Below are 15485 nucleotides of genomic sequence, written 5' to 3'. Positions count from 1 at the left end.
GTGTCCCTTCCCTAAGCATCAGCCTGTGCTACAAGCAGGTTGCCATCTGGCCCTTCCTGCGTTAGGGTAACCGCTCCCAATTCCTTAGAGGCTGCGGCTCTGCTGTCCGTGCTAGCTTGGCATGGGGTCTGCAAACCACAAAGCAGTACGGCAGTGATAGAAACAGCCTTTTAGCAGATAGGACCATACCTGAACAAATCTGCATCTCTCTGTGTAGACTCTTCTCATTCCCTTCTGCGTCATTTCTTCTATCTCACCTTTAACTGGAACATTTTGTAGCCATCATTCCTCTTTTTACTATTTATTGCTTGTCAGAAAAATTCAGTAAGTGAACATTATTATTGCAGATCTGGGAGATTTCACAGCTAATATTGCTCTGAGGCCGTGGGTGAAACAAGGTCAGTTCAAGAAACCTGTGGCAGTAAAAACTGCTGTGGACTATTTTTTTTTTTTTTTTTGTGTGTGTGTGTACAGTTTAACCTGCTCCTGTTATCAGCCAGGCTCAGGGTGATGGGAATTCGACAGATGTTGTGACGCTATTTTAATTTTCTGCTCTGTGCTGTCTTAGGTTACAGAATAAGGGAACGAGCTTTGTGTTTATTGTGCAGATCACTGCAGGATGGGAGGACTGGCAGTGGGGGCAGACCCACCAGCTTTGTGCCAGTGCTCACCATAGCAGCAGGCTGGGGACGTGCTGGGACAGAGCAGTGGGACCAGGCCACAGCTTCCTAAAACTTCCTAACACTTCCCAAGCCAGCCCCAGCGTGCAGCCATAGCTCTGGGAACAGAAGATGTTGCAGAAAGCCAGAAGAAGCCTGTTTGCTTCTTGGAGGGGAGGATTTTGCGAAAGGGCAGGGTGTGTGATTATGAAAGCATAAGGGTGGTTTTTTGCATTTTTGCTGACATATAGTGAAAGCCACAGTTGGGACAAAGTATTTTTATTATTTGTAAAAATATATATTGTGTACATAGAAATTCCTGCTAAAGAAGACCAAACGTAAGACATTACAATATTATTTCGTGCAATGCTCCCTAGCTAATAAATATTACATTTATCTCATCAAACATAAATATAGCCTCCAAAACAATTCTTAGAAGAGCAACACTGCTGCTACATAATAGCAACTTCCTCAGTCTTGACAGATCCCTGGTTGCTCCCTGGATGGAAAGGGCAGCAAGCCAGAGGCTGGGCTTTGTGAGCCTGTGGATATCCCTGCCATGGGCTTGGTGGCTGTGCCCAGGGAAAAAACATTTCAGAGCATCCTGCGGTTGTACAGCTCCTCTAAGTGGGGTGGGGGAGAGAGTGGGGTTATGGCCAGCTGGCCTGAAACTTAGCCATAGGTGTGCATGCAGTTCAACCTGCGTAGGGCTACTGAAAATGGCATTGGCTAAACACCAAAATTAGCACCATGGGAATGTGACAACAGGCTAATTCAGACTAAAAGGGTGAGAGGGACAAGGAGAAACTTAGCTTAAATTCACTGTAGGCAAGAAATCCAAATCTATTTTGTAGATGTTCATATTCCACATGTAAGTTCAGACTGCTGAGGGATTTTGGCAGCAATCCTGACCAGAAGGTAGCACTCTGACCCTGGTTTGGATTGACAACTGGTCTGAATGGTAGGATTCTCCTTGCTTGGGAGAGTCATTCTGGATTATATTTGTAGAAGGAGAATAGTATGGAAACAAAGCAAAGTGGGAAGATGCATAGGGCAGGAACTACATCTTGCTTGTATCCATAAACCTGAAAAGATGCTGGCTGCTACCTTAGAACCACAGGTCTGAAAAATACCAAAAATTTGACCTCCTTCTATGAAGAAACAGTCTGACACAGGATATGTGAGATCATAGGATTACAGTATTTCCTTGTTCCATTTTTGTTGGCAAACATCTTTGAACTTGACTTCTGTAACGACATGAGAAATTGCTGCTGGAAGTTTGCACCTCAGATTTTTTGTAAACTGTTGTCACGTAAGGTTTACCCATGTCCTAGCTTGCCCAAACACAGGAACATCAAAAATACAGATTGCATATATGCACATAGCATCTGTGAGGCCTTTTGGCTTCCCTAGTTATAGTTAATGCTTAGCAGAAATCCTGATCTTACAAATTCTACAGGACACTAACACGCATGCTACTGTTTTGGAGGTCGGTTACGTCAAATCAGTGTCTGTCTTGCGGAGAAAAGGTAGATTTTAATTGAAGTACCCGCACTGTCACCTCATAATGTGGAACTCATCAAGAAGTACCCAGGCAGTCCGTTTGCATAAGCCTTTCTTTCTTTGATCAGTCCCTAGAGGATTCACCAGTTTGTTGAGAGAAGAGATGGAAAACTCTCTACTTGATGATTCAGTTGCTCTTTGAAGTAAGCGAAAACTTCTCATTATCGTTGGCGCACTGATCACACACTCCATGTTTCCTCCTCAGGGCTACCCTTCCAGCGCCCTCTGGCTCCTTCCCTCCAAACACACTGGTTCTGGAGTAGGTTCCTGTGCCTCTCATGGGCAATCAGATCGTGGGATCCTGTCTTCTCCTGGGCTAGAGACACCCAGCACTCGGCCCTGCTGAGTCCTCCATGCTTGGTTCAAAGAAATTGGTGGAGGTCTCTTTTCTGATGTAGAAGGACTGAAGAAAAAATGAATACAAACTTTCAGCTTTGACTTTTTTTCCCCATCGGAGAGTCCCATTTTCCCACTCACTACACAAATTTGAGAGAATTTCAAGACTCTTCAGCACATTGCTTTTTTTTCTTCCTCCCTTAGAAACTTGGGTGAACATACAGGCACCTCTTCAGCTTATGGGATACCACAACCCTGTTTTTGTTCAGCCACAGTTTCAGAGGAGATCATGTAAAAGAACAAAACCACCTTGAAATATCAGCATCAGAAATGCAGACACTAAATCGAGTTTGTTCCCTTGTGTCCCAGGTTTATTTCTGTTCACAGCTTTCAGGTCCAGCCCACTCTGAATTAGAGAGCCATGGAAATGTCTAAATGTTCATCCTCAGCCAAAAATAGTTGGTTTTTGTTTTGTTTTGTTTTGTTTTGTTTTCTTCTTCCTCAGGGAAGACCTTAATTTGGCAGTTCACAGAACTGGAATGGCAATGCCAGATCTCTTAGTTTTGAGGCTGTATCTTCATGAGAAATACGCTTGCTGGGTTGCGTGGCGCAGGAATCTGTGCTCAATTGCTGGTTCTGCTTGTAAGATGCAAAACACTTTCCTCGCCAGTCCAAAGCCTGTGCCTGTGCTCTGGAAGACCTGAGGATATCTTGTCTCTCTGGAAGTACTGGCCTCTGCCCTCTCCTTCTCCCCAGGTGTATGGCAAGTGTCTATGGTGAGAGGATTCCTGTTAATGCTCGTGTGGGGAAAATCCAGCCATCTGCCCTCTCAGGACTCTCAGCTTCACTTAGTGGCCAGTGCTGTGATTACAGATCATACTCAGAGATTTCACTCAGCTGATAGAGCAGAAGAGAAAAGGATGGGCGATCTTCTTTCCTCTGAGCAGGGGAGAGAGAGGGAGAACATTAACGTCAGCTTGAGAGGAATGGTGAGGTTACAAAGGAAAACTTTGTGACAAGACTGAGCTTTTACAGAAATAAAACCCATTCTCACAGAGAAAATGCCAATGGAAGAATGAAGTTCTTTCTGTGCAGTTTCTTTTCTACTAGCAGTGAGTTTTCCCTAGAGGCCACTAAGACCTTGTAATGGGTTGGCTGTCATTTTTACCATCTGTATTAAAACCGAGCTTCACTGATACGTAGCTTTCTTAGGAAGCTAACTGCTGAATTAACTTAAGTGTGCTACATAGACTTCTCAGTTGAGTCAACACATTCTAGAGAGATAGCAGCTTAAATAAAAACCAAAGAGCCCAGGGTTTAACTCAGCTTGCTAACACAGATGAAAGCTACAAAGTGCCTCACGTGCAGGATTTGATCCTGTGCTAGCCTGTGAGCATCTCCTAAACACTAAAGGGAAGAGAGTTCTTGTTGGTGAGAACTAGGGCTCTCCTGGTGAAATACTAACCATGCACCAGCAGTGGCTCATGACCTCATAAATAGCCTTGGAGGCCAGCTTGGGTTTGTAGAGCCGAAATCCTGCATTGATTTCTTCCACCACTTCTCCGTTGGTGCGGTTCTCATAGGGCATTTTACCTTCACTGAAGACCTCCCACATCAACACTCCTAAAGCAAACAAATGAGAACAATCACAAGGAAGCAGATAACATCTTCAGCAGGCCCACAGCCCCCCTTCACATGCCCTTTGCAGGTCAGTGTTGGTGTCTGTTACTTAAAAAAGCATTCTCACCCAGATTCCGAGCATGCATCTGAAAATTCAGGCCCTAATGAACCTGTAGATGGAATGTCAAAGGATTGCAGCACGTATTTTCCCTTTCCCTAAACGCTGAAATAATTTCCTATGATTACTGTTCAGAGCAGTGCAGAAACTCATGTTTTTCTAGTGTGGTGGAAGACAGACAGACAGACAGAGACAAAATTGTGGTGGAATGCATTACAGTTGGCCATCAGATCAGAGAGGGTCTGCAGATGGAATGAATGGAAGTTACTTGTGTTATTATTGGGTTTAATTCCTTCATTCACCTAATATGACTGTCTTGGTAAACCATGTTCATGCTGTGTAAGAAAACAGACAGACAGGCAGATCTGAAATAGAGTTGTGTAGCTCCCCAGTCAACTTTGCTAGGGAATGCCTGCTTTCCAGCTTCTAATTATTCAAATAGGAAGATGCAATGAGATTGCAGCTCCCCACCAGTGACACTGGCTCTGCTGAAGACTACGCCAAGCAGCTGTACTTCCCCAGGGTGCAGATTCCTGGCACTGGGAATTCCTCACACCCATTTTTTTCTCCTGGGCACAGCAGAACTTCAGGCCTGGCAGGAGAGGTGAACACACTGCAGAGCAGAGCAGAAAGCATCTCACAGTCATGAGACCATGAGATGATAGAGGAATCCTCTTGTGCAATGCCACTGGAGGGACAGGTAATAATGCCAGCAATGTGCAGCACTGGTGCCTGCAGGATTCACCAAGGAGGACTGACCAGTGCAAAACTCACAAATATTTAATTCAGTCCGGAAACTGGTGTGAGCCATCTTGGCTGGACTGTAAATCAAGCTGAACACACTTTTTTGGAGGCATCTGGCTCTTACAGGGGCCCTAAATGTGAATCAGCTCAGCATTTTCTGATTTGTGAAGCAGAAGAGTGTTCTTACTGAGGCAGCATCTCTTCCCATGTCACTGCCACTTTGCTGTGAAGTGTCAGAGCTAGCTCCACTGGCAGTGCTGTCCCCTGTTATTATGTGGACAGTGCTGACAGCCTCCTCCACATGCCAGGGGAAACCAAAGAGGAATGGAATATCTCCGGGTTGGGTTCTCAAAGGAGCCACATGTGCCTGAGCACCCAGCTCTCACCACACTGCTGAGCCCCCCGGGGACTGCACAGCCTCACCCAGCACGAACTGCACAGTAAGGGGAGAGGCAAGCACAGAATTCACGAGCACAGACTAGCAAAGGTTATAATCCTGCATTATTTACTGCGAGGCCCGGAGCTGAGTGGCACCCCATTGACTGTGTGCTGTGTGCCGCACACTGCACCACTTCATTCCGCACTGCCGTGATTTGCATGTTCGCTGGAGATGGGCCAGATACATCAGAGTGCCAGATCAACAGGCCAGGGAATAGCCTTTGTTATCTCCAGCGCCAATGATTTTGAGGAAAAAATATACAACAGCATTCTTATCTGTCAGGGTCCAGAAGGGAGACCAAAGAACAGATGCAAATCGTAAAACAATGCATCAGGGAGCAGGAAATTAGGTGAGAAAATGTCAGCACTGAAATAATATTTTCAGATCAGCATAAAGCAAACGGAGTCAGCAAAGCAAACTTTGAAAAGCAGAGTGTTTGAGTGAAGCTTGAGTGCCCAGGACTGACATGCAGAGAGATGGAGTCCCTAAATCTCTTTCCTTTCTTTTCCTTACAGAATTGTCAGTGACTCTCCAACATTTTCCTGGTCACTTATTCTATGACATCATGAAATAGAGATTGTTGTTTGGTATTATATCGCATTGTACAGGTATAATACATAAAATTGGAAGTATCTGAGGTGTGTCAAAGTATCTAGGCAGTTTACTATTCTTTCCTTTCACTTCACTGATTTGGGCTTGCTTTTCTAAGCTGCTTTTCAGACAAAACACCCTTAGGACCCAGAAGATGCACTGTTGAGGACATTTTACATGAGCACTGAGCCCCTGTTTTTTCTGAACTAGTGTTTATTCAGTGTAATTGTATTCTGATGAGAGGTTCTTACCAAATGACCAAACGTCTGATTTGGTGCTGTAGTTACTGTAGGAGAAAACCTCCGGGGCAGACCATTTGACTGGAAACTTGGTGCCCGTGGAGCTGGTATACTGATCATCAAGGACAATCCTGGAAAACAAAAAGAAGGGAGCGTGCTGAACAACCCTCTTGCCCCCTGCCAGCCCCCCCCGTGTGCAGCCCCGGTGGCGTTACCTTGACATCCCAAAGTCAGACACTTTGACCACCTGGGACTCCCCCACCAGGCAGTTCCGAGCAGCCTGCAAGAAAAGAAGGTGCAAAGGCAGAAGGTCAGTGCTGAAAGGCTGTCATAGACACTTAGCTGCTTTTAGCCCAGTATAGCAGACAGTGCTTAAAAATAGGAGAATCAAAGTGACATCATACCATACAAAAAAGGTGAGAACTTGAAGTCCTAATGCTTTCTGTACGCTTTATAGCCTGCATGCTCCTGTTGCCAGGAACACTGTCAGCCATCAGTCTGACCAGCAGGCCTTTGCTGCCCAGAAGGGGCAGACAGACTGATTATCCACAGCCACCCACTGTCCTGCTCCCTAGCAAAATGGCAGCAGTGAATGAAGCAACTTGATTGCCCACTATGTAATTGAAGCTATTGAAAATAAAAGAAAATTAAAGCTGAAATTAAGGAAGGGAGCAAGGCCAGCTGGAGCGGAGAAAAAGTCTGTCTGGGAGCAACCTACCAGGTCTCTGTGGATGACAGAATTTTCTTCCAGATAAGCCATCCCTTCGCACACATCTTGGCACATCCCCAGGAGGGTTTCTTTTGAAAAAGTGCCCCGCTGGCTCCTGAGGTAGTCGGACAAGCAACCGTGCTCCATGAACTCGAACACGAGGCATATGGGAGTATTCTCAAAGCACACACCATAAAGCTGGACTAGTTTGGAATGGGACAGCTTCCTGTGGACAAAGAGGGAAGGTGGAAAAAGAGGCTGAAATATGCTCAATCCCATCTGTCCTTACAGAAGTTGTTATAAACAACCCACTTTTGTCACTCTGTTGCACTCTGCAAAGTCCAGCTATGAACTATGAATGCAGAAAAGAGAAAATATGTAGACCAAGTCTAACTGCAAGCTGGTTTTGCATTAAATATAATCCAATTTCAAAAGTAGTAGTTAAAAAAATACATTTCTGCATGGAAAATCATCCAATCAAGCTACTACTTACATCAATACTTTAGCTTCCTCAATAAAATCCTCTTCAGACATTGCTCCTTCACGAATGGTCTTTATAGCTACTTTTGTTTTCTCCAGCCAGTAGCCAAGGTAAACCACCCCAAACTGACCACTGCCAATTTCCTGTACACGGGTGAGCTCTGAGGGATTAATGACCAATTTTCCTGTTGATTGTAAAGGAGAAAGAGTAAGAATCTAATGTTAAAATGTCAAAGAAAAAGCTTTTCTGGGTTATACATTAAGACAGAACTCCGAGTGAGAGTTTCTAACTCTCCATTAAATTATCTGTCTGACCTTTGGTAGCTCATTTGGCTAGTCTGTGCTGCAGTTCATGTTCAGGAATAGGAATAACAACATTCCTTTTTTCTCTTGTCTATCCTATTTCTATCTTGTCTTTCTATTTCTCTTGCCTAACTAGTTCTTCGGGGAGGATTGTATCTACCATGCGTATGCACACTACTAAGCACAACGTTTTTAAGTTTCTGTGATGTCTACAAAAATTACAGTAAAGATGATACCAGCAAAATTCTGTAGTCAGATGGAGGCATCTTTCAAGAGGGACTCAGCTTTTATTAAGCTATGCTAAGCTCCCGTTCCCATCACCTTTGCTCAGCATTAATTTCAGTATCTAATGTTGACTTTAGTGAGACCTCAACACCTAATGTTGACTTTAGTGAGCGCCTCAGCACCTTCCTCAAGACATTGACTTTGCAGGATCAGATCACTTGATCACCAACGGTAACAGCAAAGATGATAATCTAGGGAATGGTGCAATGTAAAGATCTGAAGAAAACTATTTGTTGTTGTGATAGTCACACAAGTATTCGTAAGTATCAATGGGGATACTCAGGATCACCCAGCTAACCAGGGAGGAATGTGATTCCCAAATGGTCAAGACAGTAGCTCCATACCATAGCTCAGACCTGCGGTGATTGGGGCCTTTTTCCTCCAAGAAGAGACTGCATATCGCAAACGAGTGACAAGACCTGAATAACAGAGGAAAAGGTAGGATCCAATTATTGGCACAGTCATGGGAAGTGTGGCTCCCTCTCAGAAAGGAGTCTGTACACTGGAAGCAGTTTTATTGTACTGAGTTCTCAGCTCCACTTGAGGGCAGCTGAACCTCTATTCAGAGTGTGATTTCCTGCCTGCTCAAAGGAAGCCAATTCTGAGCAGTTTCAATTTCCATTTTTGCTCTGTCAGCAAATATGAATTTCTATAAACTCTGAAGGAATTCCAAAGCATACCTTTGATTTGTAGGTATATTTGAAGCCCAACGTTTCCCTTGGTGCACCTGAGCTGTAGGGGCAGGAGTCTTTGATGCCTCCCACATTTGGCTATGGATCCTGGCCATGTCCCTGACTTTGTGTCAAGTCAAGGCCCAGGGCTATATCACCTCCTGAGCAAGAAGGTGCTGCAGTGTAACTCAAGCAGGTAGCATGGTCTGGCAGTGCTGACACACTCCCATGGACTCCAGAGAATGAAAGGGCTCTCTGTGCTATATCTGGATGACATACAACATCTGTGTTGGTCATCCTCAGCCTCAGAAGGACCACCAAAATGAAGATGTAATGTTGAAAGCTGAGTCAAGATGATCATTATACTGACATCCAAGTGCCAAGATAGCATTTCACTGTAAGGACAGTAGGCTTGAGAGACTTCCTTCATTCAAAACAGTCACCTGGCTGCATGGCAAAACAACAACTTCTCTGGCTGGCCTCAGCCTTCACTCACCTCCTGCATTGTGCTGGTGATAGTTAATGAGTTCAGGGATGCAGTCAAACACGTGCTTTTCTGCCAAATAATATCGCTTGGGAAAGTCTGTTGTTTCATTGATGTGATAATGTTTTATAACAGGATTGTTATCCGTGCTGGAAGAGATGAGTTATTCTTTGAGAAAGAACAGGTTGCAACAAAAAACAGTAATTTGGGGTATAGATGGAAGGGAAGAGAGCAACAAAGGGCAAAACCTTCCTTACACAGAAGGAATGGGAGAGGAGCAAGGAGTGAGCTGCAATTGCTAACACAGCTGTGTATTTGTGTGTTCTCCCCGTAACTCGTAGATGGTCTCATCTCTAGAAAGGCTGAGGTTTCCTGATTAGAGCAGGTTGAGTACCAGGTTTCTCTGCCCCTTCTTTATGAAACAAAACTTTCTGCCCCGTGACAGAAACCCTTTCACTAGTCTTGTATTTTCCACCTCAAATGAGTCTATCTTAATCCTACAGACAGTTCAGCTGGGATGGCAATTCAACAAAATTACAACCCTGGTGATGTTTAAGGGGCTATTTATAGGCAGCCATTTAGATGCAGGGAGAAGTGGAGCCTTTAATACCCTTTGTTTTACAAAAGGCAGCTAACTCTTCTGCCTTTTTTGGAAGCGTTTTTCTCTATCATTTTCATGAGCCTTCTGCTCTCTCTTTATAATGCCAAAACAACTACAGAGATTATACTCTCAGAAGCCATTTAATTGATGTAATTGATGTGAAAAGCTGCTGAGCTCAGCCGTACCTTAATGCTTTTGTGAAAACAGAGACTGTGTACATGCCAGGCTGCCTCGAGTCTCTCACCATGAAGGCTCCTTCCCTACCCTGCAAGAAGAGCAAAGGAGAGAAAACTGGTTAGAGACATCATGGAAAAAAGAAGTGGGCCGGGGGCAAGCTCTGCTTGTTTCAGCCCTCTCTACTGCTCAGACATGAGCATGTGCTAAATATGTAGGAAAAAAAATGAGCCATCAGCCAACCAATGGAGGTTGCTGTTCCGTGCACTGCTCTGGTGTCTGCCCAGGGCCTGCAGGTACACTCAGCTGGTTTTTCTTGGGTGCTACATATTTTTAGCTTAGTTTCCTGAGGAAATGAGAATTATGTGATCAGACCATGCTTAGTATGTGTGGGGGTGGATACATGTGAGTGCGTGTCTCTTTGTCCCTCCAAGCCTCTCCTCTAGAAATTTTGAACCCATTGATGGCTTTCAACCTTATCTAGCAGAACAGTGGTGATATTAATTTCATGCAAGTTCAATTAAAATGGGCAGCCAAGTGGAAAGACAAACCCCTCTGAGTGCTCTCCACAGGGAGAGAAACTACAGGACAAAGGTGCAATTTATTCAACACCAGAAAATCCAGATGGGAGTGTAGGAAAGATAATTTACCAGTTTCCCAGAAATGTAAAAAACTTGGACAAGATCCCATGCTTTCTCAGGTGCCCTGGTCATCCAGTATCTCAATATAAATGCTTAGAAAAGCAAGTTTCCTCCACTCTGGAGCTTTCAAAACAACTTTCCATTCTAATTTTTCACTGTAATTGCTTTCTACTCATCTGAATGCTGAAATGTATCCTAGGCCGTGATTGGGCAGGGCCAAGCAGTGATGGATCAGATGGCAGAGAAGATTTAACATAACATTTTGGATGTTCTGTGCTGTGGTGCTCTATACACTGATAATAAAAAATGTAGTTTCCTTCTGTTTGCACACAAAGATACTTTTTGTCTGGTATCCCAACTGCTAGATTAGTTTTGCTTTGTTTTACCTGGCAGAGTTCCTCCATTTGTAGGTGCCCTCTATCCATTTCTGTATCCATATAAACATCTACCTAATACCAGACTTTCTTCATTTCAGCACTGTGCTAATATTGGTAGAAGACACACAGCAAGCCGTGAATGTCTCTTGTCTGATAAAGCTGGAAGAAGCTTTATCAGCTTTTTCAGACAAAGATCACCCACAATACGTGGTGCAAAGCTGATCCACCGAGTGTGCCCTGCCTCAGCCTCCTTGCTCACACAGGTAGACAAGTACTGGAGGCAGCATCCTGCCTGGGATGCTTTAAGGTCCATTCTTGCCCTTCCCTCTCACTTGACAGCAAGGCTGGCAAAGATGTGCTTGGTCGCATTTTTTGAGGGACTTGTGAGGGTTGGGAGGTCTTGAATCAGAGGTCTTCTGGCTCTCTTGGTGAGGGCTGACACAGAAAAGCTGTTCTGGTAGGACCCAAAGGAAAAATGAGCTCCCTAAACCATGTGTGGATATGTCTTATAGGAGTATATAGGAGAAAAAAGATTTTTTTTTAAACTGCATGGAAAAACTTTTATTTTCACAAAATACTATCATTCAGCATCTTATTTGCATCTCCTGTTAGTGAAAGAGCTGATTTAAAATCTGAGGTTGAATTTGTGTGGAAAATTTGAACAGGCAGTGCATACTTTTTATTTTCATGACAATCTTCACTGGAAAACTGTGTCTCCACTGAAAAATTAAACATGCACGCTCACACGCATGCACACACAGACAGAACTAAACAAAACGCCAACCTATACTTTGGCTTTCACCCAAAATACTTCAGCAGAGACCGGTTAGATTTTCTGAGAATTACTGGCATTTTCAGTCTCCTGCAGAGACAGAAACTATAAGCTAAAATCACAGTTTTCAGCTGACACGGTGTTCTGAAACGGTGTTTTCCATCACCCTCTCCTGCCCTGGAGGAGGGTGGCACAGGTCACCGCCCACACCCAGCTGCTGCAGATCCCTGCTGGTCCCATACCTCACTCCTCAGTTGTCATTAATTAATTATTATTGCCCATCTGACCCACATGTAACACGGGCTTACCTCATCCTTGAGGAGCATTTCTGCTTTGCTTCTGCTGATGTTCTTATTGTACCATCTGAAAACATCAAAGGACTCCGAGTCAGCACTTCTAGGCTATTAAAGTTCCTGCCAAAAAGCCTCTGCGCTAGCCCCAACACTAGCACCAGCACAGATTGTGGGGTGGGGACGTGTGGGGTTTGTAGCTTCTATAACAAATCCAGGGTGCTTGGAGGTACAAGGCAAACATAGGCACAACTTACTCATATATTTGCAGATTCTCGGGTGATTTTTCCACCAGGTAGCTACTTGGCACATAGCCTTCATGCCTGTTAAAATGCGATAGAGCATAAGCATGCTAGACAGACAGGATTTTCTCTACATCTGTGGGAGTCAGCCCTGAAAGATTTGCCTGCCAGAAGTCTTGCTCTTTGCATGACATAAATGCTGTTTTTTATGTATTTAGCAGGCTTACAGGGAAAAGGAAACAACTGATATCCTCCCCAGACTGGTTAAACAAGGGGTGATTAAAGAGAAGTAACACACAGACTCCATCACTGTTCACATTCAGGATCCTATAATTTCTTTTTTTTTTTTTTTTTTGTGCTAGTTATCCCCAAAGAGAACATACAAATATGCTCTTTGCATTGCGGTTTTCAATTTTTTTTTTTCTCCATGTTTGACAGCAAGTATCAGTCTGAACTAAGGACTGCGCTTCAAAAAATTAACTTTTGGATCCATTTTTTAAGCTGCCCAGATACAAGCAGCATTGAAGGCAATAAGTCTTCCACTGCTCTTTGTTCTACATATCAGAAGATGCTTCATGAAAGTTATAATAGAGGCCAACATGTATGAACAACTGGATGAACAACTTGGATTTAGAAAGGATTTGTAAATTGGCTGTGGAAAAGGGACTTACCCGTTCTTATCTTGAATCAGCCACCAATGTTCCTCAGAGCTGTCAATCACGTAATATTCCTCATTGTATTGTAACGTCAGCTCCTGCGGGTTCTGGGCTTCATAGTCGTATATGGCCATGACTAAGGCTTCCTTTGTGTCTAGCAACAATTTCTGCACAAATTAGGAAAAAGGCCCATCATACTCATATTCATAAACATCAATGGCACGCTGTCTAAAATGATATTTCCCTGGCAGCACTGGTGTGTGCTATACCCGGTCTGCTGGATTCAAAATCCTCAAAGCTAGGGAAGTACCCAAGGTGCATGGTGGGGTACATTAGCAACATGAGAGTTTTTATAATGTGAATTTCATACAAAAATTTCACTTGCACAGAAAACAGTTATCTACTCCTTCTCTGAAGCTTAGGGCAGGATTACCTCTGTCTGATCTGTTTGTCACAGATGTTTCCTAAACTCTGATTAAAAGCCTCCAGTGACAAAATCTTCAGGACCTCCCTAGACGGACTTAGGTTGACCCTACTTCTCACTTCTTATTGTGTAAGCCTATCAGATTTTGTCCAAATCCACAAGTGGGTTTGCAAAACGATTTACTCTGTTCCTCTCCACAGCAGCTTTTGCAGATATGAATACTATTCTCATATCCGCTCCCTTTCCCAGTTTCCCTTTCTATAATTTGAAAAAACAAACAAAAAAAACAGAAACAAAAAGCCCCAACCATTGAAGCTTCCCACACCATTGGAAATCTGTTTGTAAAACCAAGCTGTCTTTGCAGGACTGAATCTAGCTGCAGTGGGATGCTGCTGATTTGTAACTTATGGAAAGAAAAAGAAAGAAAAAAAGGAAAAGGCAAGAGAAAAGCCCAGGTAATATTATCACGGGTGATATTCTAGGTCACTGCACCATGATGAACATTAATGAATGTATTTTCACCTAGTTAAGCACACAAGACACTAAGGACAGCTTATTGTGCCTCACTGCACTCACCCAGTTATCTTCAGGAGTGGGAGGAAGTGGCTTCTTTGAGGCTGAAATGAAATCAAGAAAGGTAATTTGAAACAGATCTGGACAGAACCATACAGAAATAGTGAATATCAAACCTTGGACTTTTACAATAAGATGTAGCAGCAGCCTGAACCTACGCAAGTGACTCTCAGCCGCACAGTGTGTGTTTGAAACTGATGTACAGATTACCTAAGGAATCATGCCAACATAAGGGACAATGTCTTGGGTAAAGAAAGATTGACATCCCTATCTGCCAGTACCTACAGGCTTTTTTAGTAGATAAAGTAAAGATTACACTTGGTCATTGAAAATACTGAGGAAATACGATTAGGACAAAATAGGACACAGAGGGATGAATCTGTATATCTTAAGAAAGTTGTTACAGCTTATTGACAGATCACAGATGATCAAGTTCTTAGTTTTCAATCTCATTCCTGAGCATAAAACATCCCACAGAAGAAAATGTTAATTCACAACAAAGAGTATCATACATAGTGAAAGACGAGCCAGAATAAAGAATGTCCCAGGAAGCCAGCAAGATCTCTTGCTGCAGATATAACATGGTATTCCTTGATGTTCTGTACAAGGTAGATTTAATCCTTTACTTTTTCCTAGGAATAAATATTTTCAAGGTCAGGATGGTCTTAAAAAATCCCATACCATTTCTGGTGGGGTCATACTCTATACAGCCAACTGCCATCTTCTCTGTCTGAGCACAGCATCTCCACTTGCCATCTATCCAAAAATCTGGATGATACTTTGAGACTAAACTGTTGTTGATCCTGGTTTCTGGAAAATGGTAGAGGAAGAGAAAGAAGGAGTAAAAAATTGATTTATTTGTATTGACATCAGGTCTGAAAGACATATAAAGCTGAATGGAAATAATCTGCACTAAAGAAGCTTCTTATTCTTTTCAAACCAATTTGTTGAATATTATCAGTCTTCTCCATTAATATTTTCCTTTCTTCTGAAAGGAGTGAATGCCACCATCACTGTGAAGGGATAGCCTTTCTACCTGTGATGCAGCTCATACCTCTGTATTGTGCAAGAGCAGAATCCTACCAATGTGACTATCTCTTTAAACTGTTAAACCAAAACCACAGAAAGAAGGTCTCAAAAAAGAAAGAAAACCTGGTACACCATGTCATGATGGTTCTCATAAAAAACTACAGCTCTGCAGTATATATATACATAGGATACAGACTCTGCTGCTTTGGCTTGCTGTTCAGAAGGAGCTGTACAAGCTGGCATTCGCCAACTCCAAATATTTTTTGTGCGTGTAAATGCCAGTCTTGAATCTTTGTATGAGCAATTAAAGTACCTTCTGTTTGAAGCTCATGATCTCTATCCGCAATAATAATTTCCTAAAAAGACAAAAAAAATCTGCTGGCCTGCTTCAAGATACTATTCAAATTATCGAAGGGAGGGGGTGGTCTCAAAATGTTGAACTAGAGGAGGTGATAAATCAGAAAC

The 15485-nt window shown here is 43.2% G+C and overlaps 1 protein-coding gene across 1 annotated transcript in view; it reads right to left on the bottom strand.

Annotated features, from left to right (window-relative positions):
- Nucleotides 1-922: 922 nt before the first annotated feature.
- ITK (IL2 inducible T cell kinase) overlaps nt 923-15485 on the bottom strand; it is a 30132-nt gene continuing 15569 nt past the window's right edge. Inside the window, exons 4-17 of the mRNA XM_084536026.1 lie at nt 14673-14801; nt 13995-14035; nt 13010-13161; nt 12354-12419; nt 12115-12169; nt 10028-10107; nt 9254-9390; nt 8431-8505; nt 7512-7683; nt 7028-7244; nt 6525-6589; nt 6322-6440; nt 4024-4181; nt 923-3497 (exon numbers count right to left, since the gene is read on the bottom strand). Of these exons, the coding sequence (XP_084392152.1) occupies nt 3426-3497; nt 4024-4181; nt 6322-6440; nt 6525-6589; nt 7028-7244; nt 7512-7683; nt 8431-8505; nt 9254-9390; nt 10028-10107; nt 12115-12169; nt 12354-12419; nt 13010-13161; nt 13995-14035; nt 14673-14801 (1538 nt within the window). The 3' untranslated portion in view covers nt 923-3425. The remainder of the gene's footprint in view (nt 3498-4023; nt 4182-6321; nt 6441-6524; nt 6590-7027; nt 7245-7511; nt 7684-8430; nt 8506-9253; nt 9391-10027; nt 10108-12114; nt 12170-12353; nt 12420-13009; nt 13162-13994; nt 14036-14672; nt 14802-15485) is intronic.

This window comes from Aythya ferina (genome assembly GCF_964211825.1).
Source record: "Aythya ferina genome assembly, chromosome: 14".
Lineage (NCBI taxonomy): Eukaryota > Metazoa > Chordata > Aves > Anseriformes > Anatidae > Aythya > Aythya ferina.
This window is presented reverse-complemented; position numbering and strand designations above follow the sequence as displayed.